The sequence below is a fragment of the Alligator sinensis genome, unplaced genomic scaffold (assembly GCF_000455745.1).
Source record: "Alligator sinensis unplaced genomic scaffold, ASM45574v1 scaffold324_1, whole genome shotgun sequence".
In the NCBI taxonomy this organism is placed as follows: domain Eukaryota; kingdom Metazoa; phylum Chordata; order Crocodylia; family Alligatoridae; genus Alligator; species Alligator sinensis.
The window spans coordinates 1,400,003-1,416,290 of NW_005842188.1; the positions used below are offsets into that span (position 1 = coordinate 1,400,003).

The 16,288-nt window shown below is 40.0% G+C and overlaps 1 protein-coding gene across 3 annotated transcripts in view; it reads right to left on the bottom strand.

Moving 5' to 3' along the window:
• The window catches only part of INTS6 (integrator complex subunit 6), a 65,153-nt gene that overhangs the window by 26,771 nt on the left and 22,094 nt on the right, over window positions 1-16,288 (bottom strand). Inside the window, exons 2-3 of one of the 3 annotated variants that reach the window (XM_025207196.1) lie at window positions 6,334-6,423; window positions 1,674-1,857 (exon numbers count right to left, since the gene is read on the bottom strand). In XM_025207196.1, the coding sequence (XP_025062981.1) occupies window positions 1,674-1,857; window positions 6,334-6,423 (274 nt within the window). Of the gene's footprint in view, window positions 1-277; window positions 335-1,673; window positions 1,858-6,333; window positions 6,424-16,288 lie in introns of those variants that run through there. The other 2 variants (XM_025207194.1, XM_025207195.1) reach the window with 2 other exon arrangements.

Below are 16,288 nucleotides of genomic sequence, written 5' to 3' on the forward strand. Positions count from 1 at the left end.
TAGGGAAACCTGTCAGCTAAGCCACTCCATATCAATTAGAAGTTGCTTCTCCAGAAAAGTTCTGTCTCGTTTATTTTTACAAACAGAGGTTCTACCACTTCTTTTGGGCAAGTACTGCACAACTTAATACATCTAACATGTTTACCTTTCTACAATCACATGCCCCTTACTACTACTACCATTTTGGTGATTACACTTATAAAATATTTTAGGTTCATATCCCCTCTTAGTCATCTCTTGCAAAATGGTTCATATAGTTAGCTCCTTTGAACCTTACTCATAAGTCAGGTCTTCAAGCCTCATGATGACTTTTGCTGATCTATTTTCAAGTGCCCTATTTACAGAGATAGACAAAATTCAGGAAAGCATGCTTAACTATGAAGCAGCAGAACAGTCGACTGAATGTTTTCGTGAAGAGTTGCATGCATCTCAGAAGGAAACAAGACACTTACTTTTTGGCTACATAAAATCAGAGAAACAAATCAGCCATGTTAGTATGAACTCAATTAGAAACCATGGTAGATTTGTACCTTATGGTCTGTAAGGTGCAAATCTACCCTGACTTCTACTTAAAACCAAGAAAATCTTTAACTTCATAATTTAAGGTCTCTATTGCATTTCTGAAATGTGGGCTCCCCCTTGTGGCACCAATACCTTTACAGTCCCATGAATGTTAACCAAAGTCTAAGTGTCAAGTTTACATTTTGAAAGGAGCAGTAATCAGGTCAGTTTTAAGGGGTTTTATTTATTTTTTTAATTCCTTCCTCTACACCCCCCCATCCTCCCTCCCTTCCCCCCGCTGTCTTCCACCTCAGCTTCTCCAATCAGAAAATTAATTATTATGTTTTTGGGGGTGTAGTTATAGCCGTGTTGGTCTAAGGACATAGGTAGACAAGGTTCTTTGAGTAAATCTGATATCTTTTATTAGACCAACTCAAATAGTTGGAGCAATTCTTCTTCACAAGCTTTTGGGCACAAATGCTCTTTGCCAGGCCTGCACCCAAAAGCCTAGAAGAATTTTTCCAATTATTTGAGCTGGTCTAATAAAAGATATCAAATTTACCCAAAGAACCCTGTCTATGTTTTCAACATCTGAAGTATTCATACCAAAGACAGACAACAAGGTCTGTGCCTGAGGGGTTTGCAATTTAAAACAGGAGACCAAACCATAAGAAATTTGGAAGGGCTGGGGGGCGTGGAATCTATGATGGGTCGCTGGGAAGGGGAAAGTACAGAAATGTTTCTAAAAATATTGTGCATCTAACATTTTAAAAGTCCAAAAAACAAAAAAAGTGTCTTGGACTTGAGTTTGCTAACATGGAAGAACGCCAGTATTTCAAGACTACCTCAACATAAAGAAATATCAATTCCTAAGACTCCTGGTTGCAATATTAAAATACCTAAACACAAAAGCTTCTCTCCTTCTGGGCCAAACTGCTGAGGAAAGCAGATCCATACCCTTTCAGTATAGGTCAAATGGATTTCTTTGCAATTCACTATTCCCTTGAAGGTTACATTATGTAGTGTCAGTGTACCTGGGATTTTTAATTTTTTTTTTTTTTTTTAAATAAAAAGGATTCCATTTTTTAAAAATATATTCTGCCATACACAAATGAACTATAATGCTAATTACTTAAAAAAAAATCTTTGTCAAATAAAGCTAGGCTACTTACCTCCTGTGACTTCACACATGGGTGTAATTGCTGACTCATCAACTGGTACGCCTACTACCTGCTCTGGTTCTGGAGCTGTGATACCAGGCAAGCGCAGAACTAAAGCAAATAGTCTCTGATCCCAGCGAAAAGGTTCTTTAGTCAATTCACTTCCAGGTAAAGGAGAATTGAGAGGTAAGTGAAGCTGAAAAGAGAAATTAAATTTCTGAAATCACAATTTTCTGCAAAAATAAAAAAAAATAAAAATCAGGATCAGGAAGGTATATAATGACACCAATTTATGGTACATCTTCCAAACTACTTATGCCCAAATAATCTGAAAATCTGACAATATAGTTTAGATGTTACCCAAACAATGCAGGAAAATCATGCTTTAGGTAGCCCTATATTTAACTCATTTCATATCAACATAAAACACAAGCTCAAGATCCATAAACCACAAGAGAACTTCATCGTCTGAAGATGCATATTAAGTTTAAAAGTTCCTCAAACTTGCTTTATTAGAATTTCTGCAAGCGAAACTACTTTATTGTAATGCTGTTTCAACAATATTAAGCTCTTGTTGCTTAGTATGTATTAAAATGAACTTTTGCTGTACACAGAAAGAGCCATGCTCATCTCTCAAAGTCTGCTTTTCTGGATTCCTTGGGATAATAACGCACTACGGAATTAAACTATCAATGAAGTGGAAAAGAATAGTGAAAAGAAACATTTTGTTGTTATCAAAATTTAGCTGCAGTGAATTTAAATCTCTATTCAAAGCCTTCCAACTGTTAACAGCAGCTTCATAAAGAAGCAGTCTCTACTGAACTCTGAAATCTTTTGGGGGGCTCAGCTTATGATTATATTGTCAGAACTATCTTTTTTACATGACCATAAATGTCACCACAGCAAAAAAATGTGGAGATACCTTAGAAGTATTCAGAGAGATGCACACTCTCCCTTACTCATTTATACTAATGTCTGTGATGTATGTGGAGAGAGAGTAAGATTTAAAGTCAACATTAATGCAAGATGAATTCTCATGTTCAGCCAATGCAAACAATTACAATCAGAGAAAAATGACTCCCAGCAATTGGAAAAAAAAAATCTGCATAGTTGAAGTTGCAGAAAATACCCTCCAAAAATATTTTGTTTTTACTGTTGGAAAAAATGGCTATGAATTAAGTGAAATCATTTTGAACTTCTCAAGCATTGATGTTCAGAACATTATTTACTGAAATAGTAATGACCAATCCTGCTAAACTATACTAACAACATTTCTAAAATTATTCTGTAATTAGCATTATGCCTACTTAACAGAAGACGGAGTAATGAGTGCCCCAATCTTCCAAATAATGTTGGTCACATGGGTAGAACAGTCTATTTGTATCCAATACTTTGAATGTACTGAAATTTAGAACGATGTATCAAAACACAGTATATATTTTACGCAGGACAAAACAAAGAGAATAAACTCACAAAAAGCATTTAAAAGGTTTTCAGAAGGAGCCAACAGATTGTAGGCTGATAATACTATTGTTGGTAACAGTAGAAATCTAGTTTGATAAAATACAGGGAACTGAAACTATATAAGAACAAAAAGATTCAGGGAACATTTTCATCACTTAACTAACATGATTGATGACAGGGGCAAAGATTATAGATTAAGACCTGAACAGAGAGCAGAGACTAAAACATGGCTAGTAAAAGATAATTACAAAAGCTCCTTTCTTCTTGTATAGCATTTTTAATTGAAGATCCAGCTTTCAGATCTTAAACCTGCATTTGTAAAGGAGGTTATGTTAGCCTGTTGCATCAAAACTGTAGGAAGTTGTAGAAGCCAACAGAGAATTTAGAAAAGGCTTAAAAAAAAAAAAAAAAAAAAGACCTGAGCTCCTATTCTGCTAGCCTGACACCAATTTCCCCTTTTTTAAGTCATTTGATTTAGATTGGCTAGGAGCTTGTAACAAGCTGCTGCAAAAACAAACAAGTATTGATTTCTAAAGGTGGAAATCAAAAATAGTAAGTTTTATTATTAGACAGAGAATTCTTTTTTTTTGCTTAAAGAATTATTACATATTATGAAATATATGTAAACAATATGCCTTTTTGGTTCAAGAATAATCAGAATAATTGCTGCTTACTGATTTAGAATATCTTGGTCCAATTATCCATTTGCCTGGACCCTGAAAGCCTATTCTCATTTTTGTAATATGCATCAGAGAGAATAAGCAAACTCTGGTGCTTACAATCTAAAACTGTCCCTAAATTAGACGGAAGGGGAACACTTCCCCTAGCAGAACCCACCGTTTGAAATTAGTAAAGGACAACAAATTGTGCACTGAGCTTGTTACTGCTTTGTATGTTATATTTTATATCTTTTATAGTCTTGTAAGACAACGATTTGCCTTTCAATTTAATTTTGCTTTCCATAGCCCAGTTCTCTAATCTATCAATATCCTTTGTAATTCTAATGAAGATGAACCTCACCTGAGACCATTTTGGGATCAATCCATTACTCTTTATTTGCAACTATTCAATGGTCTATCTACCCAACTGTAAATTTATCTAGCTCATATTTCTACAGTTTACTTATAAGACTGTCATATGAAATTGGATCAAAGGCCTTACTAAAGTACAAATATCAAGCCAAAAACCTAGTTTCCCTGAGCAAAGGAGGAAATCAAGTTATTTTGGCATGTTTGTTTTTAACATGTCCATACTTACTGCTATGTCACATGCTTCTTCCTTCAGCTGTTTACAAACTGACTTAGAATTTTGCTTCAGGAATTTTCCAAATATGGAAGGCAGGCAAATCAGTCTGAACTTCCCTGGGTCCTCCTTATTTATTTATTTATGTATTTAATGGACAGTATATTAGCCATTCTCCAGTCTCCTAGAACTGGCCACATTAGCCCATGGAATCATATGATCCGGCCCGTGGGTTGCTAGACTGACCCAGCACTGCACATGAGCAGGGAAGGGCACAGAGAACCCAGTCACCACATGCGGCCTACACCCCAGATCCAGCTGATTACGATTAATCAGTATAGTAACCCCTGGCCTGCCCATTTGGGGCTGCTCTGGCCCAGACTGCGGGACACCCCTGCCCAGTCTGGTACCAGTGGGGCACCCCCTGAGCTGCAGCATGCAGCCTCTGACTTCCACACTCCCCAGAGGAAACTGAGCTACTTTCCTTGTGGACAGCAGACTAGGGCAAAGGAGGACTAGTACCCAACAGCCAGGCTCCACTTGCAGCCTCCCTGCTGCTTGCTACAGGTAGTGCAGGCTCTGTGATGGGCAGCAGGGGCCTGCCCGGAGCCTGAGCTGCTCATGGCAGGCAGCAGGTAGTCTACAAGCAACTGAACCAGGGTCCATAGAGCCTAGCTATAAGGTACTATCCCCACTTCCCTCCCACCCTTATCCCACCTGCCAGCCCTGCTGCCTTCTGGTTCCCACTGGGGCACCATGCAGCTTCCCTCCCTCCCTGCTGGACTGCACCCCACCCCACACTAAACAATAACCGATAAGTTATAACCAATTATCACTAGGCTTATTGGTAGAATGATTAATAATTTAACCGTTCCCATCCCTAGTCACAAGGTTATTATTGGACTGAAGCAAAATAGTCTGTTAAAAATTCATCCCCAGTAATGAACAGTGGACTCAGTTTGTTCTTTTCTGTCTGATGTATTGTTATTTTAGCCAATTATACCACATTTTTTGCCTTTGCTTTATTGATGATGTCCCTACATATCCTTGCTATTCTTTTGATATACTTTCTTAGTGAGTAACCTGTTCATCCACTGGCTGTCCATTTCTCTTTCAATTTTGATACAGATATGGAAGCTTCTGTGTAGACACATTCGTTTTCCATGGCTGCTCTTCTACCACTATGTGGGATGAGCTTGCTGTCAAGCCTTGAATGCTATGTCATTTAGGAATCGTGAGCCCTCCTTGACCCCTGTACCCTAGAATTTGTCTGTCCTTGGTACCTTATCTATTAAAGTGGAAATCTGCTACAAAAGTCATGTTCTAGTTTTTACTATGCTCGTGCCTTTCTTGTCTTTGAATTACAAAATCTATGACCTTATGATTACTATTTGCAAAAATTTTAAAGAGTTTTACATTCACATCCTGCTCTCCCTTGCTGATCAGAAAAAAAAATCTAATCTAACTGTCCCTCTGCAGTCCCCAGCTTCCTCATTCCTGAAACAAATTTGTTCTCATGCTGGATATGCTGTTTCACTGTATTTTTCTTCCAGTAGGTATAAGGGTAATGAAAATTCCTTATTACAACAATACCAGAAGTTTTAGATGTATTCCTGTTGCCAGGCCTCATCCACTTCCTCCTTAATATCACTACTGTTCTTTTCTCCCTTTATCTTCACTGATAAACTCTCAGACCTGACACTTCCTTTTAGACTTTAGAACAAGCACATACGTACACTGTGTACACTCATTGTATAACACAGCACCATCGCCTTTCTTCCATGAATTTATCCTTCCAGAAAAAGGTTCATATTCCAATGATAAACCAGTGATCCAGATGATGTGCTATTTAAATATATCACAACAGTACAGGAACATCTGAACACACTTAAATCACAATCCTAATATATCAGCATTCTTTTGGAAAGGCAATAGTATTAGATTAAAAGTACAGATCAGATCTTACCTCTTCCTGTATCCCACTGGTGGTTGTTAGTTTACTTCCATCAGTTACCGTTATGATTATTGCAGGCTCCAGAAAAAAGGGGTTTCTTCCCTAAAAGAGAGGTTAATTACATTAAAAATGCTACATTCAAATTGATAAGGTTCTGGTTTCAAATTCTTAACCTACGCTGATACACCAAAGGCCCAATTCAATACTTGCATAAATCAGTGGAAATTCCCCAATGATTTTAGGGACATTGGTATGGGTCCTAAATACATTTTTATTCCATATCTCCTGAAATTACCTATGAGTTTTTCAAACATTTTTACACCTGAAACCTCTTCGTGTGGAATATTATCTTTGTAATCAGAAAGTGTTGGTATTACTCCACTGCCAAACTACTGATGAAAATATGTTTTTAAAAAATAATTACCGAACTCAGAAAACAGATTGGCAAACTTCCTTACAGTAAGAACTTTAAGGTCAGAACTGGGTTAAGAACCAAAACACTCCACACACTGGACTACTCCTAATCTGGGACCAAAGATGTGAAGCCCATGATAGACCACCATCAGTATTTCATACTTGTTCTTTCTTCTGGTGTCTCCCTGGTTTCTTTGCTAAGTGTGAACACTTGGTCTTCATTTTCAAGAGCCAATAATGGGTCAGAACCCAACTGTACAACCGACTACATCCACATTTATACCTCACCAATACTGGCACAGTCTCCAATAGATACAAATTGGTGACAAACTTATTCAAACTGGAAATTAGAAGGAAGCTTCTGGTAAAAGGAAAAATAAAGTTTTGGGATGGTTTTCCAAATAAAAGAACAAAAATTAGGGACAAGAAGTTTGAATTGCTTGAAGATGGAGCTTAGTGAGTTTACAGACAGGATAGTATAAGACAGTGATATCCTTGGAACAATGATCTACACATGTGATATGTGCATTCAGATCTTATCTATGCCAATAATGACACTAAGAGGAAACCATCTCCTATCACATAGGAGGTGAATGGTAATCCCTTGTTTTAGGGCTTCTGGTAAGTATATATTAAAGGTAGCAAGGCCCCTGCCAGTTCAGGGGAGAGGCACTGGTGTTGTCATAGTCTCCCCCGGCTCTTTGTCTGTGACAGTAAGGTTTTTTCTACAAGGTACTTCATGGCCATGTTATGAGAGACAGACTGAAGTGGATGATCTTGCACACTTTGGAATAAATGGTTGTCTTGGAACACAAAAGAGTCTCCTTACTCTTATGCTCCAAAACAGCCACTCACCTGTGGAAAATGCTGTACATGAAACCTAATAAAAGTGTGAAAGACTCAGGGAAAACTTTACATCCAAGAGATAAACTATGCAAAGAATTTCTAGACACCAAGTTATTCATAATCTGACTGCCCTTACAACATGTCGAAAGACCCTCTCTTTTTGCTCAGACTCTCCCAATAACCAGAATATAAATAAAATCCTGTAACCAGGAAGTAGAAGACTCACTGAAACCACTAAGAACCATTATCATACAACCTATATCCCCATTATCATAGAGACTTATTTGACCTGAAGAGCAATTAGATACAATGGTAACAGGTACTATAAAAAAGAAAGATAATTTTTTTTCAAGCCATTTACTACAAAGCATCATTGTCATTTAGGGTGAATGTTTAGAGAATGGGAAATACCATAAACACTGAAGTTTAACAATTTTTGGTGGCAAGCATTCAATTTTAAATGGCATTCACTGTATAGTGCTCACTTATAAAATCAGTCTTTTACCATAGGGTAATAAGAGAAAAATATTGAAATGATTGATTCAGGGAACATTTATATGTTTAGACAAAAATATAACAGAATAATAGAAAATCAGGCCAGAAGGGACCTCAAGAGGTCATTTGTTCAACCCCTTGCTGAAAGCCGGACCATCCCCAACTAGATCATTCCAGTCAGGGCTTTGTCAAACTGGGCCTTGAAAACCTCAAAGGATGGAGATTCCACCTCTCTAGATAACGCATTCTAGTGCTTCACCACCCTCCTAGTGACAAAGTCTTTCCTAATATTCAACTTAAATTTCCCCTACTGCAACCTGAGACCATCACTCCATGTTCTGTCATCTGTCCCCACTGAGAACAATCTAGCTCCATCTTCTTCAGAACCACTTTTCAGGTAGTTAAAGGCTACTATTAAATCCCCTCTGTCTTCTCTTCTGCAGACTTAATAAGCCCAGTTCCCTCAGCCTCACCACAGAAGTAATGTGCCCCGCCCCTTAATCATTTTCACTGCCCTCCACTGGACTCTCTCCAACTTGTCTACATCCTTTCTGTAGTGGAGGGCCCAAAATTGGATACAGTATTCCAGATGTGGCCTCATCAGTGCTGAACAGAGGGGAATAATCACTTCCTTTAATCTGCTGGCAAATGCTTCTACTAATGTAGCCCTATATGCTGTTAAACCTTCTTGGCAACAAGTGTACACTGTTGACCCATCTCCATCTTATTGTCCATTGTAACACTCAGGTCCTTTTCTGCAGAGTTGTTGCTTGGCCAGTGGGTCCCAAGCCTGTAGTGGCGCATGGGATTCTTCTTTCCTAAGTGTATTTGTCTTTGTTGAACCTCATGTCTTTTGGCCCAATCCTCCAATTGGTGTAGGTCCCTCTGAATCCCAGCACTACCCTCCAGCCTATGACTCCCCTCAGCTCAGTGTCATCTGTAAACTTGCTGAGGGTGCACTCCATCCCATCTTCCAGATCACTGATGAAGATATTGAACAAAACCAGGCCCAGAACCAACCTTCTGATACCAGCTGCCAACTCAACCTCAAGCCATTGATCACTATCCATTGAGCTCAGTGATCCAGCCAGCTTTCTATCTACCTTGCAGTCCATTCATCCAGCCCATACATCCTGAGCTTGCTTCTAAGAATGCTGTGGGAGATGGTATCAAAAGCTTTGCTAAAGTCCAGGTATATTATGTCCACTGTTTTCCCTGCATCCACAGAGCCACTTATCTCATCATAGAATGCTATCAGGCTGGTCAGGCATGAATTACCCTTGGTGAATGAATCATGCTAACTGTTCCTAATCACCTTCTCCTCCAAGTGCTTAGAAAAGGATTCCTTTGAGGACCTGCTCCAGGATTTTTCCAGAAACTGAAGTGAAGCTGACTGGCCTATAGTTCCCTGGACAGTTCTTCCCTTTCTTAAAGATGGGCACTATATTTGTCCTTTTCCAGTCATCTGGGACATCACCTGATTGCCATGAGGTTTCAAAGATACTGGCCAGTAGCTCTGCAATCACATCAACCAACTCCCTCAGCACCCTCTGATGCATTGCTTCCAGCCCCACTGACTCTACACGTCCACCTTTTCTAAATAGTCCCTACCCTGTTCTTTCACCACTGAGTGCTACTCACCTCCTCCCCAAACTGTGCTGCCTGGTGTAGTAGCCTGCAAGCTGACCTTGCCTGTGAATACTGAAGTGAAAAAGGCACTGAGTACTTCAGCCTTTTCCTCATCATCTGTCACTAGGTTTCCTCCCCTATTCAGTAAGGGATCCACACTTTCCCTGACCTTCCTCTTGTTGCTAACATATTTGTAGAAACCCTTCTTGTTACTCTTCACACATCCCTTGTTAGCTGCAACTCCAATTGTGCTTTGACCTTCCTGAGTTCCTCTCTGCATGCCTGAGCAATATTCTTATACTCCTCTCCAGTCACCTGTTCAAGATTCCACTTCTCATAAACTTCCTTTTTGCGTTTAAGCTCATTGAAGAGCAGGGCCGGATTAATGCACAGGCAAACAAAGCACATGCCTAGGGCCAAGCTGCAGGAGGGCTCTGGTTGTTTCCTTCATGGCATTGGCGCAAATGGCCCCATCCACCTCCCTTCCCCTGCCTTCTGCTGGCCTCCCTGCTGCCGTGGCTGCTTCCTAGTGGTGGCTCCAAGCCCTGCTCCCTGCAAGTGGCAGCACGGGGGGTGGGGGGCAGGCGGCAGTCCTCAACTGCTTAATCTGGCCCTGCCGAAGAGTTCTCTGCTAAGCCAATCTGGTTGCCTGCCATTCATATTTGCTATTCTTCTCACCAATAGCTCAGTGACGAGTTAGCATCTGGCTCCAACTACAAATGGCATACATAGCAGAGCCTGAACAGATTGAGTAGGTCTCGGAAGATGCAACTCTCTCATGAAATCGTGAGGCCTCTATGCAAATGACCATTGTGTTTGTTTGGATCATCTCCTGAGATGCCCTGTAGCACTATAATGCACCCCACAAGAACTGGCAACACCAACACGAGAAGCAGTGGCCATTGCAGAATACTGGAAACAAACAATGTAGAATAGTTGGACTGGAGATGCAATGACAATGATGAACAACAGTTCAAGGTTAATGCTCAAAATATTTGTCTTAAATGTAACATAACTAGATTAATAAAATTTAGTTTCACTTTTATGGACATTATAAAACTACAAGACTAGAAATCAAACAATGCAGATGAGTATCTTTCATGAAGGAGAAGCTAGTTTATACAGTCATTTAAACTGTTAAAAAGATTAAGAATGCTAGTCAAGTACACAAACTTATTTTATAGCTTGCCAAGAACATCAACTTTTTTTCTTAACAGTTATGATATCCTTTTCTGTTAAATAGTTCTTCATTGGTAATGTGAAGCAACAACTGGAAACTAATTACAATGCAATGAAGCAATATTTAAAGTAGATTTCTTAGCTACTGAAAGAATATTTCTACCTCAGCTGATGGAAGAATAATGGCAATTCATAAAACAGACCAGCAATCAGAAACTTTTAATATGTTGCGGGCCAAAACAACCCAGCTCCCATCTGACACAGGCTGGGTGGCTTTGGCAACCTGCAAGCAACAGGTGGGGAAGGGACTTTCCCTGCACCCATGCTGAGGTCAAACAACTGGAAACTGCACCCATACTATGGCCACTCCTCCAAGCCCCCTCCCTTCCTATACCTTAGCTGTGGGCAGGCTCAGCTTCCTGCTGGTAGGGGCCTGCTCAAGTTCTAGGGACCTGGCAAACTGCACTCATGCTGTTGCTGCTTCTCTCCACTGCCCTCCTTCTCACCCCGCATCTGTCAGCTGCAGCATGGACACAGCTGGCAGTTGCCCAACCATAGCACAGCTCCCCAAGGGCTCCCCAAGCAGAGGCAGTGCAGATTTGCAGCACCCCACTGGCTGGGAGCTGAGTCTGCACCCAGTCAGGAAGCAGGGTAGTGGCAACAACACAGACGCAGGCAAATCTCTCCAAATATGCAGACCCGATTCAGGGTCTAATTGTTGCCAACCCCTGAAATAGACTAAAATAATTAGTATCAAATGACATTAAGAAAGTGATCAGAAATGCCTTGAAAGACTAAATTATATGTAGAACACCAGATAAAACTGTAATTTTTCTTCATTGTAGTATACTGTGAAAAATATAAGGGTTTTTTTTTTGATGGGCTGCACATAGATAAACCCCAATTTTACAAATCTCCCCTTCTTCACAAAATGACTTCATGTACCTGTACTTCCTCCCAATTACATAAGACTTTTGGGTGTCCCTTTGTCCAAGGTTTACTTGTTAAATTTGGGCCCAAGCCTGAAGACCAAATTTGGAAAAGGCTTTAACCTTTCCCTAAGGAAAAATGTTAGAACCTTGCTTTCTTCTTACTTTCACATTCATTTAACTGTAAAATATATGACTGTGAGGTATTTACTAAACAACTTACATTGTTAATAGAAGCTATTTGCTCCAAAATTAAGATCAGTTGTACATTAGTGGGTGATGCAAGGAAAAACTATTCATAAGGTTGCTAATCCTGCCCACCTTTGTGAAGATAAATAATAAGATTATGATTGATGCATCAGGAATTCTGCCTCCTGCAAAGGTTAACGACTTCGGGAGCTGGTCTCTACAAGTTCAGGTTAGATGACCTTTATTTTTGAAAAAATTCTACATATATTTCTTAATAGTTACAAGGATGCTAGATAACCAAAGGGCAGCTGTTGCCTTAGTCCAGTGGCCACAAACCAGTCTCTCTCAATTGACTGGTCAATCTCAATCAACTAGTCAATCGTGGAGCCTCTGACAGTCAATCTCAGTCTTTCAGAGACTCCATGATTAGGAGCAGCAGGATGCACATGGCTGGGCCAAGCCACACCCCCTGCTGCTCGGGCCCAGCTGGGCGGGGGGGCGGTTAAAACCCCGGGGGGCTTGTCTGGGAGGTGGGAGGTGGAAGGGCAGGGGGGCGGGGCAGGACGAGGCAGTAGATCATGGGGTGCCCTTTACTTACAAAAACTGATCTTCACCATAAAAAGGTTGGAGACTATTGCGTTAGTCTAAGAGACCACAGAATTCAGCTAGATGAGTTTAACACGTCAACTTTGAACTGCAACATTCAGAAAGTAATTGTTTTAACCCTAAATGAACAGAACATGTATAATTCAACATTGTAATGCAAATATTTTTAAAAACAAGTTATACAAACCTCTTCTGCTTTGAACTAGATCTAAATTCATGGCTCTGTGTATTTTGTGCAAGAGATGGTATGTCATTACACCTACATCAACCCTTCCGGGAGAATGAAGTTATGAGAATGCATCAAAAAGTGTGTTTATTGAAATACCTTAATCTTCTAACCATTCTAGTGTTGTCAACTGTTGAAAGCAGTAAAGCATCTGATTGTGAAGATGTGACCTTTGTTTACCTGTATGAAGGTATCCAAGACAATTATCTTTAAATCAGACACTGCACAAAAATCTGATACATCTGTATTTAGCTACTTCTAATTAGAAGCAGACCAATATAAGGCTATACCAACAAATGTATTCTCAGCTTGCCTTCAGAGACTATGTTTGCTTTTTATTTACTCCCAAGGATCGCAACCTTGGTGTGGCAGATAGGCTTGTGTGCCACCAATAACCTCAAGAGTGATGCCATCTGGAGTTTTGTATTTCTAGTAGGGTCACCCATAGCAGCAAGGTCAAGAGCAAGGTTGTCAGAATAATAAGGATTCAAAAACAAAAATGAAAGTCCTCAATGGTGGAGCAGGCAGATGAAGAAAATACTTTGCAATGATGTGTGTGTCATATTGAATGAAATAGTTTGAATGTTTGTAATAGTTGCCCATTAGCCAGTTTAGGAAGAAGACAAGATTTATCTTCTTATCTAGGCCATTGCTTTGGTCTACGTGTGAAAGGTCCTGACTTTGCTCAAAGTCTTAACTCTTGAATTTTATCTTTAGAGGTCTTTAACAAAGAGAACCTAAAAATGACCCTTAAGCAAATATCCCGAGTTCCAAGAGATCAAACCCTAGGGCCTTTTGAAAAAATTGGAAAGAAAAGGTCACTTGCAGTCGTATGGAAGTTCCCCAAAGTAATTAAAATGATCAACAAAAGAAACTAAATACCAAGCAAAAAGAATCTGTTGAGTAAGATCCGAGCCCAAATTTGGGAGTAATGACAGGTTTGGGTAGGAGGGGCCCAGGACGGCAACTCACTCAATAAAAACTGTAACCTATTCTCCCAAATTGGAGGTAATCACACTTGCAGAACAACGAAGGAAGAATCGCAAGTGTAGACCGGATCAGACTGATCACCTGAACCACCCTCTCCGTGAACACGAATCTCTTAGTTCACGCTGAAGCTGCAGAGCGCCCCAAAGGGACCGAAGGAAGGGGACTTAGTCCTATCACTGCTGAGGTGAGCCCATTGAATCATATTGCTGAGGCGAGCCCATTGAACCGTACTACTGAAGCCAACCCATTAAATTGTACTACTGAGGAATGAAACCATATTTAGGTGTTTGGCTTCTCGGAATTCTAGGATTGTAAGTATATTATGAAAATAATAGTATCGATTCAAATTTAACTTTTAGTTGTAATTGTAGTTGTTTTTGTAATACTAATTCTTATAGCATTATTTGGGAAGGAAGTGCATTTGGAGGATTATTTCTTAAAGCTAAGCAGTGTTATATGTGTAGCAAAGAATTTTAAAATAAAATTGTGTTGTATGAATTAAGTGTGTAATCATTGTGAAATCGTGCAATCAACTAACTACTCCCCCAGCCAGTGCATCAAAACGAATCAGTAAATTGTGTGGGATTTTCTCTATTCCATAACCCACTAGAGACAGTGTGCAATGGCATCCTCATGTTAAACAAAGACATGCATAAGCATCTTCCATCAACATCAAACCCTAAAGGGATGGGCAACTGGCAACAGGGACAGGTGCTTGTGATTACTGGAAGCCTCTAATCATGGACCTACATGGAGATGATGGTTGTATGATGGTCATTTTGCACTTGGAACTGAGACAGGTGTACAATTCAGCAGGTGCAATCATAACTGAGCAGACCTATTTAGGATCCACTTTGCTCACCCAGAGGGAGAGAGCAAGAAAAGGTGCCCTAAATAGATTTTCACTCCACCCGACTGGAAAACCACATCCAGTGGGATCACCATCTGCTGTCTGATTCAAGAAATAAAGTTTGCAACATGGATGGACACCTTGATGGACAACCTTAACAATGACCAACTGGAGAGAAGGACAGCATTAGTGGCTAGAGAACTTGAACGATTCAATATTGATAAATGCTGCACTTGGACATGCAGGGGAAGGGAAGCTGACAGAGCATGGGATAGCTAAACCTCCTTTTGAAAAGAAAGAGCTGAAAGAGACAGACTTACAATAGACACATCTTTGTCACTAGACAGCTGCAAAAGAAGTGCTTCAAGCAAAACAAAGAACTTTACGTGGTCTTTACTGACCTAAGGCTTTTGATTTATTCTACAGAGAGTCCTTATGAAAGATCCAAATGAGATTTGGATGCCCACCAAAATTTGTTACCATCATCAGACTTCATGATAACATGATAGCAACAGTCCTAAGCAATGGCTCACAGATGGAGCCTATCACCATTTAGAACTGGATTCAAGCAAGCATACAAGATTGTGCCAACACTTTTTTCCATCTATATTGCAGCTATTGCAATGTTGACAGAGTTCCACCTGGAGTTAGCATCCAATAATGCATGGCTGGGAATCTCTTTAACATCACAACAGGGTACATTCCAAATCCAAGATAACAAACACCACCATTACTGAACTTCAGTACACTGACAATTGTGTTGTGTGTGCTCACTCAATTGAAGAGCTCCAGATGCATTCTCGACCGCTTCTGTGAAGCATATGAAATGTTTGGACTCATTGTCAACTTAACAAAAACTAAAAGATACTTTACCAACCTACACCAAACCAACCAGCTGCTTCCCCATATATCACAATTAGAAGCCAGTCTTTGGAGAACGTTGAGCATTTTCCCTACTTGGGTAGTTACCTTTCCCAAAATGTAAACGTAGATGATGATATTCAACACAGAATAAAATCTGCCAGTGCTGTCTTTAGATGTCTCATAAATTGCATCTTCAACGATCATGACATCAGGCCCCAAACTAAACATCTCATCTACCAGGTTGTTGTCATCCCTACCCTGTTCTATGGTTGTGAAACCTGGTCATGAAACCTGGACATTGTGGAAACATGTGAAAGCCTTAGAACGTTCTCCTCAGTAATGTCTTCCAAAAATCATCCATATCAATTAGGACAGAAGAACAAATGCTAGCATTCTCTCTCAAGCACCAGCTTTGAAGCCACATTTATATAAAACCAGCTTAACTGGAGAGGACATGTCTTAAAGATGCTTGATAACTGGATCCTGAAACAGGTCTTATACTCCCAACTTGCTAATGGTAACCCTCTAGAGGTGGGCAAGAGATTCAAAGACAGCTTGAAGGCCAATCTCAAGAAATGAGATATTAACATAAACCCCTAGGAGACCCAAGCACTTAATCATCCCCAACAGCACTGTGAAGTACAAGGCATTTATCATTTTGAGCAAGCTCGCTTCATTATGGAGATGAGCAGGCAAGAGAGACAAAGAGAAAGAAAGAGCAGAGATCTGACAACAGCAGGATCCATTCCT